Source organism: Cervus canadensis, chromosome X (genome assembly GCF_019320065.1).
Source record: "Cervus canadensis isolate Bull #8, Minnesota chromosome X, ASM1932006v1, whole genome shotgun sequence".
In the NCBI taxonomy this organism is placed as follows: Eukaryota; Metazoa; Chordata; class Mammalia; order Artiodactyla; family Cervidae; genus Cervus; species Cervus canadensis.
In genome coordinates this window covers 129,976,170-129,989,861 of record NC_057419.1, presented here as the reverse complement: position 1 = coordinate 129,989,861, position 13,692 = coordinate 129,976,170, and the positions used below count along the sequence as shown (strand labels likewise).

The 13,692-nt window shown below is 46.2% G+C and overlaps 1 protein-coding gene across 5 annotated transcripts in view; it reads right to left on the bottom strand.

Annotated features, from left to right (window-relative positions):
• Positions 1-12,518, bottom strand: part of ATP1B4 (ATPase Na+/K+ transporting family member beta 4) — a 38,736-nt gene extending 26,218 nt beyond the window's left edge. For 2 of the 5 annotated variants that reach the window (XM_043458829.1, XM_043458826.1), the window contains exons 1-5: positions 12,108-12,516; positions 7,927-8,185; positions 3,875-4,003; positions 3,501-3,605; positions 119-315 (exon numbers count right to left, since the gene is read on the bottom strand). In XM_043458829.1, coding sequence (XP_043314764.1) covers positions 119-315; positions 3,501-3,605; positions 3,875-4,003; positions 7,927-8,185; positions 12,108-12,170 — 753 coding nt within the window. In that variant the 5' untranslated portion in view covers positions 12,171-12,516. Of the gene's footprint in view, positions 1-118; positions 316-3,500; positions 3,606-3,874; positions 4,004-7,926; positions 8,186-12,107 lie in introns of all 5 variants that reach the window. The other 3 variants (XM_043458828.1, XM_043458831.1, XM_043458827.1) reach the window with 3 other exon arrangements.
• Between the last annotated feature and the right edge of the window lie 1,174 nt (positions 12,519-13,692).

Below are 13,692 nucleotides of genomic sequence, written 5' to 3'. Positions count from 1 at the left end.
GTAAAAATGACCAAGCTTAACAGTGTGTGAAGACAGAACCCAAGAGACATGGAGTGGCCAGAGCCCTCCTACCCAACTCATCCACTTTTCATTGCCAGAGTATCATGGGCCAATATACCCGGTTCATCTTTAGAAGGATGCAAGGCTGTCCAGTAGAGTAGCCAAAAGTTGGGTCTTCCAGGCCAGAGCAGTTCTTCAGGAAGGAGCGCTTAAATTGGCAGGCCTTCTTGTCTTCATCCTCATCACCGTCTTGGATGAAGTACTGGCCGGGGGGACAGTCTACATTCATTTCCTCTTGAAGACTGTCATTGTAACCTAAAGCATGTGGGGGTGGCAAAGGGTCATGTTAGGTGCTGCAGAGAGGGCCAGGTTTTCAGTAGTTCTCCTCCCTGGTTTCCTTTCCCCAGCTTACTTGTGCTCCTCTGAAAGCCCACTCAGTCTGTCTTAGACCCTGTGACCTGGCATCAGGGGCTCCAGGCCCTTCATCAACAACATCTCTCCATGAAGCCTTCTGGGCTAGTCCCCCTAGTCCACTTGGATTGCCTGTCCCCTTGCTTCTCATTCTCTTGGAACTTTTTCCATATCCGTCTCTGGATTATATTATGTTTGTCACTCTATAACTCTTCTCTATTTTCCATTATTTCTTTTCTGACATGGTAAATTGTAAACATGGAGGGCTGCCTCTTCTATTAATACTTCTGGGAGAGGAAGAGGCGCATAGTAGGCGGATTTTGGAAGAAGGATTGAGTCATATCGAGGCATGGGATATACATAGAGGCAAAGCACGGGGGTTATATCTCTTTAAGTTCAGTCTAGGAAACCTCTCTTTGAGGTTGATCAGAGGCACCCAATGCGAGAACGTGAAAACTGTGTGTTGTGAAACAGGAGGAAGCAGGAGGAAGAAGAGGAGGAAATAAACCAGCTCCTCATTCTTTATAGAGGGAAGTTAGCACTGAAAAATAGAAACTTAGGCTGAAAGACAGGAAACAATGACAAACGTAGGGTCTCCACTGAGAGGGTGAGGGGGTGAGGTCTTGTCTGCTGAGACCCAAGGGACTCAGAGTTAGTGTCCCTTTCCCTTGCGTGGAATTTAGCATGTGTCCAAGGTACACATGGCTTCCCTGATAGCTCAGTTGGTAAAGAATCTGCTTGCAATGCGGGAGACCTGGGTTCGATCCCTGGGTTGGGAAGATACCCTGGAGAAGAGAAAGGCTACCCACTCCAGTATTCTGGCCTGGAGAATTCCACGGACTGGGGTCCATGGGGTCGCAAAGAGTCAGACACGACTGAGCAACTTTCACTTTCACTTTCAAGGTATAGGTATCAGGCTGAAAAGGTCTGTGTGTGAGCTGACTGGGCTACTAGATACCATAGAACTGGGCTTTAGAAATAACGACATTATTCCCAGTTTGGTTCTCAATGATGAAATCCAGTTACTCCTATTAGATCCTACCTCCATGCATTTATGTTCCAAGTAGCTCAGTTTTTCAGAGGAGATTGTGCCACCAGAGGTAAAACTCCAAAAGTATTGCTGGACCCTTATCTAGACAGACTGTGACTTGGGCTTGATATTAGAAGCAACTGGGAATTTTAAATCTATTTCAGTTATGGCTAAGCTTTTATTTTTCCTTTGACAAGTCTACATTCAATTCAAGGTTTTGTTTTAATCTCTCTCTTTTTTTAATCTTTTTTTGAAGAACAAGAACTATGTTCAAATAACTTTCTAAATAGAAACTCTAATCACGTGTTCTTTGTTTCTCTTGAGGGTGTTCCTTTAAAAATAATGTGACATGAGCATGACCCTTATTGCAAAATCTCTGTCCTCACAGGAATGAAATTGATACTCTGGGATGTCTATTTCAGAGATGTGTTCCTTTTAAACAGGGCATATTATCTACACTTAGGAACTAAAGAACCCAATGCTTTTCCTAATGTTTCCCACCTCTGTCATCAGGTCAGAATTGATATTTCTGCATCTTCTGTCTTCTCAGAGGAATTTCCTTAGCAGAGATTCTGATAGTACATTTGCAATCGCTCACAAGCATTTTGAAAGAAGAGAAGATACTGTGCTGGCTATGATGCCCAAAACATTTTGGGGAGCCAAAAATGGGACTCCATGGATTCAAAAAGAACCATGCCTCTGTCATTTTACAGGTGAGGATTCTGAATCTCAGACTTAATCAAGATGACACTGATACAAAGCTGAGTTTCTAATTCCTGGTCATATGGCAGCAGAAAAGAATTGTGAAAAGCAGCACTTCTCAAGCTTTAAAGGGTGTAAAGACCACCTGCAGATCCTTATTCAGCAGGTCTGTGTGGGGCCTGAGATTCTCCCTTTCCAGCAAACTCCCAAATGATACTGATGTTGCTGGTTCCTGGATCACATTTTGAGTAGCAAGGGTGTCAAGAACAGAAACAAGGGTTTAAATTGAAACACTGGTTCGGCTACTGGAAGACTTTGATCAGGTTTCTTCCCCTTTCTGAGCCTCAATTCCCCCATTTGTAAACTGGGGACAATAGACTCTGAGATGCAGGGTTAAAGTTCAGTGACAACATTTATGCATTTAAATAACACTTCCTATCACTTAAGACAATCCTCTTAGTTCAGTGCCTGTTCTGTAGGCCACCCCCATCACTGGGCTTCAGCCAGGCCAGGACAACCAAACCAGTCTAACTGGCTTTTCCCCCACTAAAAATAGGTGCAGTTAACCCATGGATTTACCTTGATAGCTGGAGAAATACAGAGATTGTGGGCTCTATGTTTAAACTTAACCAAGTTGCTACCTCAGTTTTCACCCTGTGTAAGGACTTCTTAGAAAGCCATTCATTTGCCCCTGAAAACATTATCTGATGATACTATAGAGGTAGGCATCTTGAAAACACTTGCTATCAAAATGTTGGAGTGACTGCCACCCAGAGGTTTGTCCTCCAACTCCCTTTTGGACTGCTATTTAAATAAAGAGCCTTAAATAAAGGCTCTTTAAGATGGATCATCCTTTAAGATGGATCCTCTCCAAGAAATGAATTCTCTCACCTTGAGAAAACACAAGAGGTAAGAGTTTTCCTGTTCTGGAGAACACTCTCCTTCTCTCATCACCACCCGCCCCCTCCCCGGAATTATCTTTTATAATTGATCATTATTGAGCCATCTGGATATGTCCAGGACATAACTAGGTGCTCTAGGGTATTCCAGAAGAGAAAGCAAGTTCTCTGTCCTAATAAACTTATCACCTTACTGGCTTATATGCTTTCATATAAGCATATAACTTACCATCTTTGGCTTATATACTTTAAGGCAACATACAGTCACAAACTACAGTACTTTTTTTTTTTTTAACTACAGCACTTTTGATTGTATCTACAGGTGCTGAGGGGGACGCAAGGTAAGGAAAAACCAGAATGGGCAGTGTTAGTTAAGACTGGGATTTCAGAGCCAAGTGATTTTTTAGTTCCCACCGATCACCTTTCCAAAGATATTCTCACCATTCAGAGGCACTTACCCTGGAGAAACCCATTTAGACTAATCACATAATGCTGCCAAGTGTCAGGTTCAGAAACGTTGAAGTTGAAGTTAAGGCTATGGGCGAAGGGTCTGATCATAACTCCTGGCAATGAAAACAAGTCTTGGATATATTAACCCATTCTTGAGATAATTTTTTGTATCAATTCCCATGAAACCATTCCCCCCAACCCCCTCCCAGGCAATCAAAATGAAAAGGACCATAATCTGCCAAGTACCATTTTACTTTTACTCCTAATAATTGAATCCCTAAGTCATTACCGGGAAGAGCCAAAGTTAATTGAGGCTGAACATGCCGTGCAAGCAGATTTCTGTCCAGGGTGTTCGGACAGCTCAGGGTATTTGGGCACTCACCAGGAGGCTTCACCCTCTCAGTGAAAGTCGGCATGTAAGGACTGATGGTCAGAAATAGCGTGTACATGCAGAGAGTGATCACAGCAGCCAGGGAGGCATAGAAGAAGAAGTAAATGACTAAGATCAGGCCTGCAGAAAAATCAGAGATGAGGGTGGTCAGTGCTGGCCAATAAGCCCTGCATCTGCATTTGAACTTATAAATCAGAACCAGCGCAAACACGTGACATGGCTTTTTTTGTAATTCCCCAGACTCAGTATGTCCTTGTTTATTCAGATGTCACCGATTTGAAATTGGTGAGAATTGTGTCAGAGGTCTGACTGCAGTTTTACCTTTACAGCACCTCCGATGGAAGGGCTTGCTGAGCAAATGATGACCATGAACGAGATTACAGGGGAACAGAGTTTAAAGTACTGCAGAGGGCAAATTGCTTGGGAGTCCTCTGGGCTATGGTCAATGTCCTACGTACAAATCATTCTCTGCTATTCATTAAAGCAGGTGTCCTAAAGAGTTCTAGCCACTTGGTTCCGGTGATTATATATATTTGCAAGTGATGAAAACAGCATTTCTTTTCACATAGTCCATAATTCAAACTTTTGACTCATTTCCACTGAACCTGACTCTATTGAAGGCAAAGCAAGGTTTCACTTTATGTACTTCAAATCTTATTCATGTTTGGCAAAAGTTTAAGTGACTCTGATTTCAAAAAGAACACTAACACAGGATGGGGAAGGAAGGAGGGGGCAACTGTACTTACTGATGCCTGCCACCTGTGAGCTCTAACTGTGCACTTGGGCAAGATATAGAACCTTTGGGCACCCCCTGATTCCTTGCAGATAAAACGGTGATAAGTTTAGCACTTCCCTCATATTCTGATCTATGTCCCTAACAATATTTGAAATTCAGCCTCTCCTTCCATCCTGTGCTGATGCTACCACTTCCTAGCTGTTGAATGTTAGACATGCTATCTACCTCTCTGGGCCTCAATTTCCTCATCTGTAAAATGAGGATAATAATAGTACTGACTTCTTAACATTGAATAATGCATATAAATAGCATAGCACAGGGCCTGGCAGACACTCAGTGCTCTATATATGACACTCTTCATCACTGTCATTATTATTATTACCATAGTTTCCAGAGGCACAGTTGTATGAATTCTTCCTCTGTGGGCTGGATCAGGACCAGGTTTTCCCCGGGATTAGGCAGCACAGAATGAGTGAATAAGCATGCCCCTCTTTGGGGCTGTCTCAGAAAATAGCATCCAACTCTGCTCACAGCAGTGACATGATGTCAGAATTATGGATTTGAACCATATCATGAGCTGGAAACCGGAACAAACTACCTAACTCTGCTGTACCCCAAACCAAATCCAAATGTCAATTTTTAAATTGAACCATGAACCAAATAAAATTAACAGCCCCCAAAAAGCGTCGGGAAAAGGAGGAAAAAAAATTCCTTAGGAATTTCACTGGAGGTGAACCTTTATGTTTTCTAAGATGCACTAAAGCGGAGCTGGAATATAAACACCTCACTTCAGTTGGAGTCCCCGGAGAAGACACAGCAGCACCTCGTGTGCCTGTGGCACCTGGCTGCTGCCCACTGGCTGGCCTGATGGGATGTGCCCTGTGCCCCCTCCTCTGTCCTCATCCTGGCAACCCATCCACAGCTGGAACCATCCTGGGGGACCAGAAGGCTCAGTTTCATGGATGAAAGGAAAGCAATAGAAGACAGCTACATTCCCCTGGAGACGTCTTCCTTCTTGCTCAGGATGTGTGGCCGGGAAGCTGTAGATGGGAGAATGGCACTAGCAATGCGTCCCCTCAGCTTTGCCCAGGAGTCTCTGCCCTGGAGCCTGTGATAGGCTGTCTCAGCTACACTGCACCACCCCCACCCCCGGCAAAACCAAGCACTGTACCCACCTGAACCCATTGATCCCTCCAACCTTTTCTGCTCCAAATATCCAAATTTTACTTGGGCTGCTCCTCTAGGTAATCCAGGGTTCGCCCCTGAATGCCCCACCCAAGCCTGGATAGACAATTATATCTTGAATAGACAAGATACCTGCAATCCCAACTCTTCAGTCCTTCCACTAAAACATCCCATCAGGTCCCGAGGCCCTACCCATCAGGGCCTTGCTCACTGCTAGAGTTCATGAAGTCAGTGTGGTGTTCTGGCAAGAGAAGGAACTCCAGTGTTCATCCAACCTGGGTTTGAATCCCAGTCCTGCCGCTTAATAACTGTGTGACTTTAGGTGAGTTACTTACCCTCTCTAAGCCTCAGTTTCTGCATTTGTAAAATGGGGACAATAATATTACTACCTCATAGACTTCTGGTCAGTACCCAATAAAATAACATAGCTCCTATGAATAGAAGTTGCCCAGCTATAAGAGGAAAAGCCCAGAATATAATAACAGTCTAGGTGAATATGTCTGTCATGTTGATGTCCAGGCTGGATAGGGTTAGTAAGTGCTTAATTGGCACCTAGTTCTCAAGCAAGAAGACAGCAAGGCATGTGGTGACCTGGGCATTAACATCACAATTTGCCGTTTGCCCAGGGTTAGCCTTCTGAGACCCGCTTCCCAGAGGCCTGGATATGCAGTGTCCCCACTGCCACATCTCCCCTGGACACTCGAACCTTCCTCTCTTGTCCCCTCGTATTGGCTTATGGATTCTTCTCTGCAGGCACAGTTTGGGTCAGCTCATCTGGTTAAGTTCCAATGGCTGTTTAAGGGTTAACGCAGGGCTTCCTCTCCCAGAACCACACTTGCATTTCACAAGGCCTGTTTTTCCAGTCCTCTTTAGGCAAGCCAGAGACAGCTGTGCCCCCTTTAGAGCCCCAGCGAGTGTCCTGCATTTGTCTGCAGCTTCCAGAATGTCGGAATGTTCCTTGAAAGGTACATTTGTTCCAGTCGAGAGTTGAGAGTTCGAGGGATGGGCAGGGGTGGGGCTGGGAACTGAAGAGGGGTGAATGGAGGTGGGTGTTGTTTGGGGCCCCACCCCTGCTATTCCCAATTCCAGGAAGCGGGGCTGGCCGTTTCACCCTGACTGAGCTGAACTAGAAACATCAGCTACAAAGGAGAGAATTCTCAGTTAAAGGGGCCTTTAGAAGGCATGAATGTCGACTTCAGCAATGTAGATTCTTGGCACTGGGGGACTCTTATTTCATCCATAGACTTATCTGTTTTTCCTTCCATGGGTTAACTGAGTTCAGACCAGCAGCTGCTCTTTTCCTGGGATGTGCAGAGAGTGTGGCGAGTGTGAATTTTACCGCAAGCTAAGTCTCCTGAGAAGGATCAGCATTAAGAGTTCAAGAGGTGAGTAGGAGGGACCCTGGGAGAGGAGTGCTGGGGAAGCTGTGAAGTAACACGGTGGCTGCATGTGGACTGCAGTTCTGCCATGGATCAAGAGATACAGGAGCTTGGGCTTAAATCACTAGAAATGATCCCTTTAACCCATTTCTCTCCAAACACCCTGGAGCCGTAGAGTACCCACAACCTGGGGCCAGCGGCAGCCCTGGCTATCCTTCTCTGACATTACGGGGTGAAATGATGAGACCGTACAAACCCTTGGTCAGGTTAGCAGGGACCTCAGTCTCGTATCCTAGGAATAGTCTTCTGCGTAATACTTTCGATTTTACCATGTTCATATCTTATCGGAGTCTCAGGCTGCTCCTGTGAGAGAGAAAGGGAGATACTGCTTCCCTCATTCAGCAGGTGAGGAAACTGAGGCTCAGAGAGGATAAACGATAAATGATAAATGACAGGGCTGGGGCTTCCGTAAAATCTGTGCTTTTTCAACTCATTCTTACTGTCTCTCTGCACTACAAAATGCTGTTGAGCCCAGTGGATTTCAGCTACACAATCATCTGTTCACCCACTTGGAGTTTGTCCTGATGAGATCTGCCCGTTATTTCCCTAGGCGTTGATCCGGTTACGTGAAGAGCTAAGAGAAGTTTGCAGACAAGCCCATCCAACGTGTGGTAAAGGAGTTCTGGACGCCAAGCCGAAAGCAAAGGACACCCGACTGGGGCATTGGGACCACTGGGACTTACTCCAACTCTGACCTGTTCGGGCCAGAGACGTCCTTTTCTCCGGATCCCACAGGTATTCATTCACAATCTGCAGTTTCCGCCACCAGGCACTGTCGGTTTCCTGACTGTGACTCTCTTCCTCCTCCTTTTCATCCTCTTCTTTCTCCTCCTCTTCTTCCTCCTCCTCCTCCAAATCAGGTACCACCATCACCCTAGCCTCCTCTTCTGCTTCTTCCTCTTCATCTGCTAAGTAGTTCTGGTTCACTTCATCCTGATCATCCTGAAACAGTGACAACACACAACCCCTTTTTTTGGAAAAGAAAATTTCCCATGGCACATCCCACCAGCCGAAATAAATGAAAAACAACTCAATATTTGGAGATGCTTCAGATGTCCACTTACCCAGAAACATACCTGTTGTTACAAGAGGCAGATTTCTTTCTCTCTGTTCTCTTGCAGGAAATATCCTTTCTATGACCCATTTTGACCCAATATTCTTTCCATAGAGGTGCAAGTGTTATTCTCGGCTGCAGGCATTTGGGCTGTTCCCCTAGGACTGTTCATGTCATTACTGTGTCCTGGGGCCATGGCTTCCCGTTAACTTTGGCCTGTCAGGGCAGACTGAGCTCAACACTGGATGATGGGGGAGTTTTAGACACTTGTGTCTGTGATGGCACATTCTCAGTCCAAGGCAGCTTTGTCCTAACACCCTGGATGCTTTCAGCTGCTCACCCTCACCATCCTAAGTTGTGGCTAAAAATAGCTTGGAATAGACATCAGGAGGAAAAGCCAGCTGCTGTACCCCTCCTCAAAACTTAGACTGTCTTCCCCACAGAAACAAGAGATTGGGGGTGCAGTTCTTTGCTGCTTCTCTGACTATTGCCCATGCTGGAACCTCTGCCTGCCAGAAGCAGGTTGGACAGACCACCTGAGGGCTGGGACGGCAACTGATATTGCCTTCGTCTTCCCCACCCCCAAGCCCATACCCTTGGCAGAAATCTGGGCACGTAGGAAATGCTCAGCACATATTTGTTGATTGACTGATTGCAGCCATTACTTGAGATCTGAAACTGTAATCTTCTCCAAGTGGTTCTAAGAAAATCAAACAAAAAAAGAGAAAAACCCAGACTTCACCAAATGGTATTTCAAATGCCTCCCAGCCACAGGCTGGCGAGTTGGATCTCTGCTGTTTGTGGGTCTGCCAAGGCTCACTGCAGCAGCAGAAAATGAGGCCACCCTCCCTTCTCTCTGCCGTCCAAGTCTGAAGAGCGGCAGGGCCTGTGCACCTGTTGGGGGGATGTGTCCAATGATAGAGGCCAGGGGCTCCATGCCGCCGTCTCCCTGCCTGATTCCTCAAAGGCCGTTTAGAGGACACTCAGCTGAAAGGGCTGACGTGGGGGGCGGGGCGGGGCAGGCCAGAGAGCTAGATTGTTCAGGATCCGTAAAAGTGAGACAGAATGACAAGGCTCTACTGTCGGCATTCAGTCTGCCCAACGCTGTCTAGCTCTTGATTACAAGCACTCTTGAATTGCTCTCTAATTTGTTCAAAGGTACAGTCTTATGTCACGTGCGTATCAGACCTGACGGGGACCTTGAAGATTCACTTGTCCACGTGAGGCCCAGAGAGGCAACAGGATGTAGCCAGAATCATGCAGCTAGTTCACGACAGAGCAGACAGTCTCTGAACCCATGTCTCGCAATATCCCTGACAACGATGTTTCTCCCCTACCACTCTGAGCACAGGAGCTGAGAGGTGGTTGAGCAGATTGACAGAACACAGCAATGTGTTAGATTCTGTGTTCCCAAGGGGCTGAAGGTGCTTACAACTGGAGATTTCTAACTCTTGACAAGGACTCACGGGGTAAGGCTTAGGAAAATAAACCCCCATCACTCAATGTTGAACGGATTAATACGTGTTCTTAAATCTCTTTCACTTGTGTGTGAACATAGGTACCCATTTGACCTCCAGAATTACATTCTGAGCGCCTGGGGTGGGGGTAGGTGGGACGGGGCCATATTTTCTAACTCCTTGATGGCCCTCCACAGCATGGAGCCTGCGGCTAGGTAACCAGTGGGCACCGAACAAACATCAGTGATGACTGCCTGGCTGAAAACTCCTGAACCATGCCCTCGCCAAGGCGCTCATCCGGACTGTAGTGGGTAGTCAGTCATCCTGGCCTCCAGAGAATCTGATGTAACTGAAAATCTCGGAGAATTTGAAGTGTAACATTTCAAGATGAAGGAGTTTCTGTTCCCTTTATATTTTCGGGAAAATCTTTTCTCTCCTAGTCGCCTGTTTTGCTTGCCCTCCACCCCTGCTCCACAGAGGAGGCAGCTGGCTTTGGCCTCTGCCTGATCTTATTTGTAGATATGAGCTCTCACGATAATCCCATTAAAGATGGCTTGTCATTAAAGCTTTACCCTCCCGGGAAGAATTAACCTTCTCAAAGCTAATTTCCCCACAGCTCTCACACTGCCTGGGCTTCAGGAACCACAAATATCTTTCCCCCTTGCCCCAGCTTCCAGGTATAGGAGAACCTCACAATGTACAAGAGGGGCACTTTGGGGGCAGCTCAGTGTTTAATGGAACCCAGTAGGGAATCCTTTTGTAATGAGAGGGCCTGTTTTTGTCTGTTTCCTAAAGTGGCACTGACCTCCTGTGATAGTGTGTGTGAGTGTGCAGAGATGGAAGAGTGGGTGTGTGCTGGGGCCGTGGTGTTGCCCTAAAAGGAAAGAGTCTGAAGGGCAGAACATGGCTCCATTTTGAGCACTCTAAATATATAAACATATAAACAAATACATAAACAAACAGTATGACCCGGAAGATAAATTTGTGCCCTGCATTGAGTGACACCCTGTAAACATTCAAACGATTGATTAATTTTAAAAGAGACATTAGCACACAATTATTCACTGCATCAAATCCTCTCTTTGTAAACATGATCAAGTGTTCCCGATAAAGCAAGATCCCCTGATGCATTTAAAATCCAAAACGAGGGACAGATAATTAAACTCGTACACAACACTTTAGCAGCATTATAGAGAAAAGAATCCAAATAAGGAATGATTTTATATGCCCTACAGGCTGTGACTGCTCTGAGAACCGGAAGCGACTTTGGGGAACATCAAGAGAGATTCTACAAACCGTGGCTAGAAAGTTCCGAGAAGCCCTCCACAGGTTGGTATGGGGTTAGAATTTGTGTCTTCCTCTGCCGGCTGTTGAGAGTCTCCACTTAGCTCCCTGGCTGGGGAGTGGCCATTCCCCAAGAAAAATGGAGTAAGCTTTGTTTCTTCCTGAGGCTCAGATCACAGCCCTCTCTGGGGGAGATTTCAGAATATACTTCCCAGCAAAAAAAAAAAACACTGCATGTGGCATATACTCATGATATCTAGCAAAGTAAATGCAAGGAAACTTTGGGTTCAAAGAAAATTTTAATGCGTCCTGGAGATAAGTGGTGACATTGAAGGCAGGGTGTGTGAGTGTTGGGCAGGGCGGGGTGGCAGGCAGGAGGCCATGGGTGCTGGAGGGTTAGGGGGTTGCATACTGCAAATATGAAAGAGCATAGGATGAGAAATGAGGAAACCTGCATTCTCACTTTGGCTTCTGCAGTAAATGGCCAGTACCTCCCATGCCCTGAGCCACAGCAGTCTCCTTTAAGTGATGAGGGTATTCTAGAGAAACGATGTCTAGGACTGCTCCCAGCTTCTGTCTAGTATTCCAGGATTTTAGCTATAGCTTGGAATTTCAGCTTTAGAAAAAGAGTAGCTGGGTTCCTCAGAAGCTCCCACCCAAAGGGACTGAGACAACTGGGTAGGCAAACAACTCTCATTTCCTCTTTCCCTTCCCTTCTCTCTTGGCTCCATTTCCTGCTATTGGAATGAAACCTCTACTCCCAGACTCCAAAAGGTCTGTTCAAATTCTTAGACTCCCACGAAAACATTGTAGAAGGCCCCCTCATTCTCTGGCCTCTCCCCTGTCCCTTATCTTTGTTACACAGGAGAGGAGCTTCCTCCTTCAGTCTAGCCATTCAGGGTGCAATGGGGTCCCGGGAGTCACTGCTCACGCTTGAAACCCTGGGCTTCCTTAAACTTCACTGTTCCTGCCCATCCTAAAGAGAAGCAGCCATAAGTCATGACCTACACAACCCCCACCCACCCCATTCTAAAGGGACAGCAAAAATATTCTGCTCCCCAGGACTCACAAGTCTGTAGCGATAACCGTAAGGCAAGGTCGGAGCCCTCCTGGACCGGAGCTGCCTTCTCATGGCTGTGCAGTGGGCAGAGGCGCGGCAGAGGCAGGCGAGTGGCCGAGAGCTCCGGAGCTGCTGCTGGTACAGGAGACACTGGTTGCTGGGGCTACTTGGCGTCTAGTAAAAGTGAACCCTCCTGGCATGAGCCCTTCCCCAAAATAATCTAGCATGCCCCTCTCTCATTGGTTGGCCCCTTCTCTGAATCAAAGGAAAGCCCTTATGGAAAAGCAAGCTCATCATTACAGGGAGGGGGAGATATTCTGGGTCACAAGGATGAGCAACTCACCCCCCCCGCAGCTTCACGTCTTCCCACTCCCTGCCCTTCTCTAGCGCCTGAGCCACTATGGGCCCAATGGCAGTCTTCAGTTGTGTCCTTCTCCGTTGAGAGCTGGATATCAGTGCATGCAGGGGGTGGGGCCTGGGTGGGAGTTGGGGGTGAGGGGAGTTGGCCAAGAATAACTTTCTTTTTTCATAAGGATGATCTCATGCAAAAGGATCTAAGGTGTCAGGAAAGATTCCCTTTGCTCTCCCCACCTCCCCTGCCCCACACTAAGCCACCTATAATATTCCTTATTTGTGTCAATCCACCAGCCCCTTAAATATGGATTATGCATTCTGATTTTAGAGGCCAGGCTCCTGCTTGGTCCTCCCCCCCCACCAAAGAGGGCCTTTGATATAAAGAAACCTTTTTTCTCTCCCACATGTCAGAATGGCCCCATCAGCACTGCCCCTCACACACACACCCCTTGGAATCCTGGCCAAATTTCTGTAGTGGTTGAGATCTATATTTATCCCTTAGCATCAGGGCAGGGAACAAGCCAGAACTTTGCAGTGTCGGTTTCCCAGACATATATAACTCCTGAAGCCAATGTGGGATCCACCAAAAGGAAAATTAGTAAAAACAGCCAAGAACATTGTATAGCAGTTTTGGTCTGTTTGGTTCACCCCACTGGAGCCTGGGTAGCTAAAAAGGCCTAGGAGGAATATGTGATCCTTCACAAATTCCCGCCCCCTCCCATCACACCCAGGTGACTGAGAATGTTGCAGGCATTGATATTCTGGGCATATTGATAACCAGAAAAATCAGCCCAACCACTTAGAAAGATCGATTTTTTCATAATGCCAACCTAGGCTGTTCTAATGAAGACAGCTTCAATAGTGGCTAATTTAAAATAAAGACTCCATTTACTAGAACGTTACTACTCAGGATTCTTCTTTAACAGAGTCTCCTCTGATACTCTCATTTCATGAGAAAGAGAACACTGACAAAGAAAAGAGAAGCTCATTCGTCTTTTGGGATTTCAATGAAAGCAAAATATATTCCAGGGGTTACCCTGGTCTCAGTAGACATTGAGCTTTACCTCTTATGCTTTCTCCACTTGAACTTTGTGTGTGATTCCTGATGTTCAGTATACATGAGAAACTTGAAGCTCTTGGAAGCCTCAAAAACCAAACAAAGGATAGATACATTGGTCTTCTCTTACTAAGGCAGAAAAAAAGTGTACAATTATGTTAGCAAGATTTAAAAAGTCAGGAG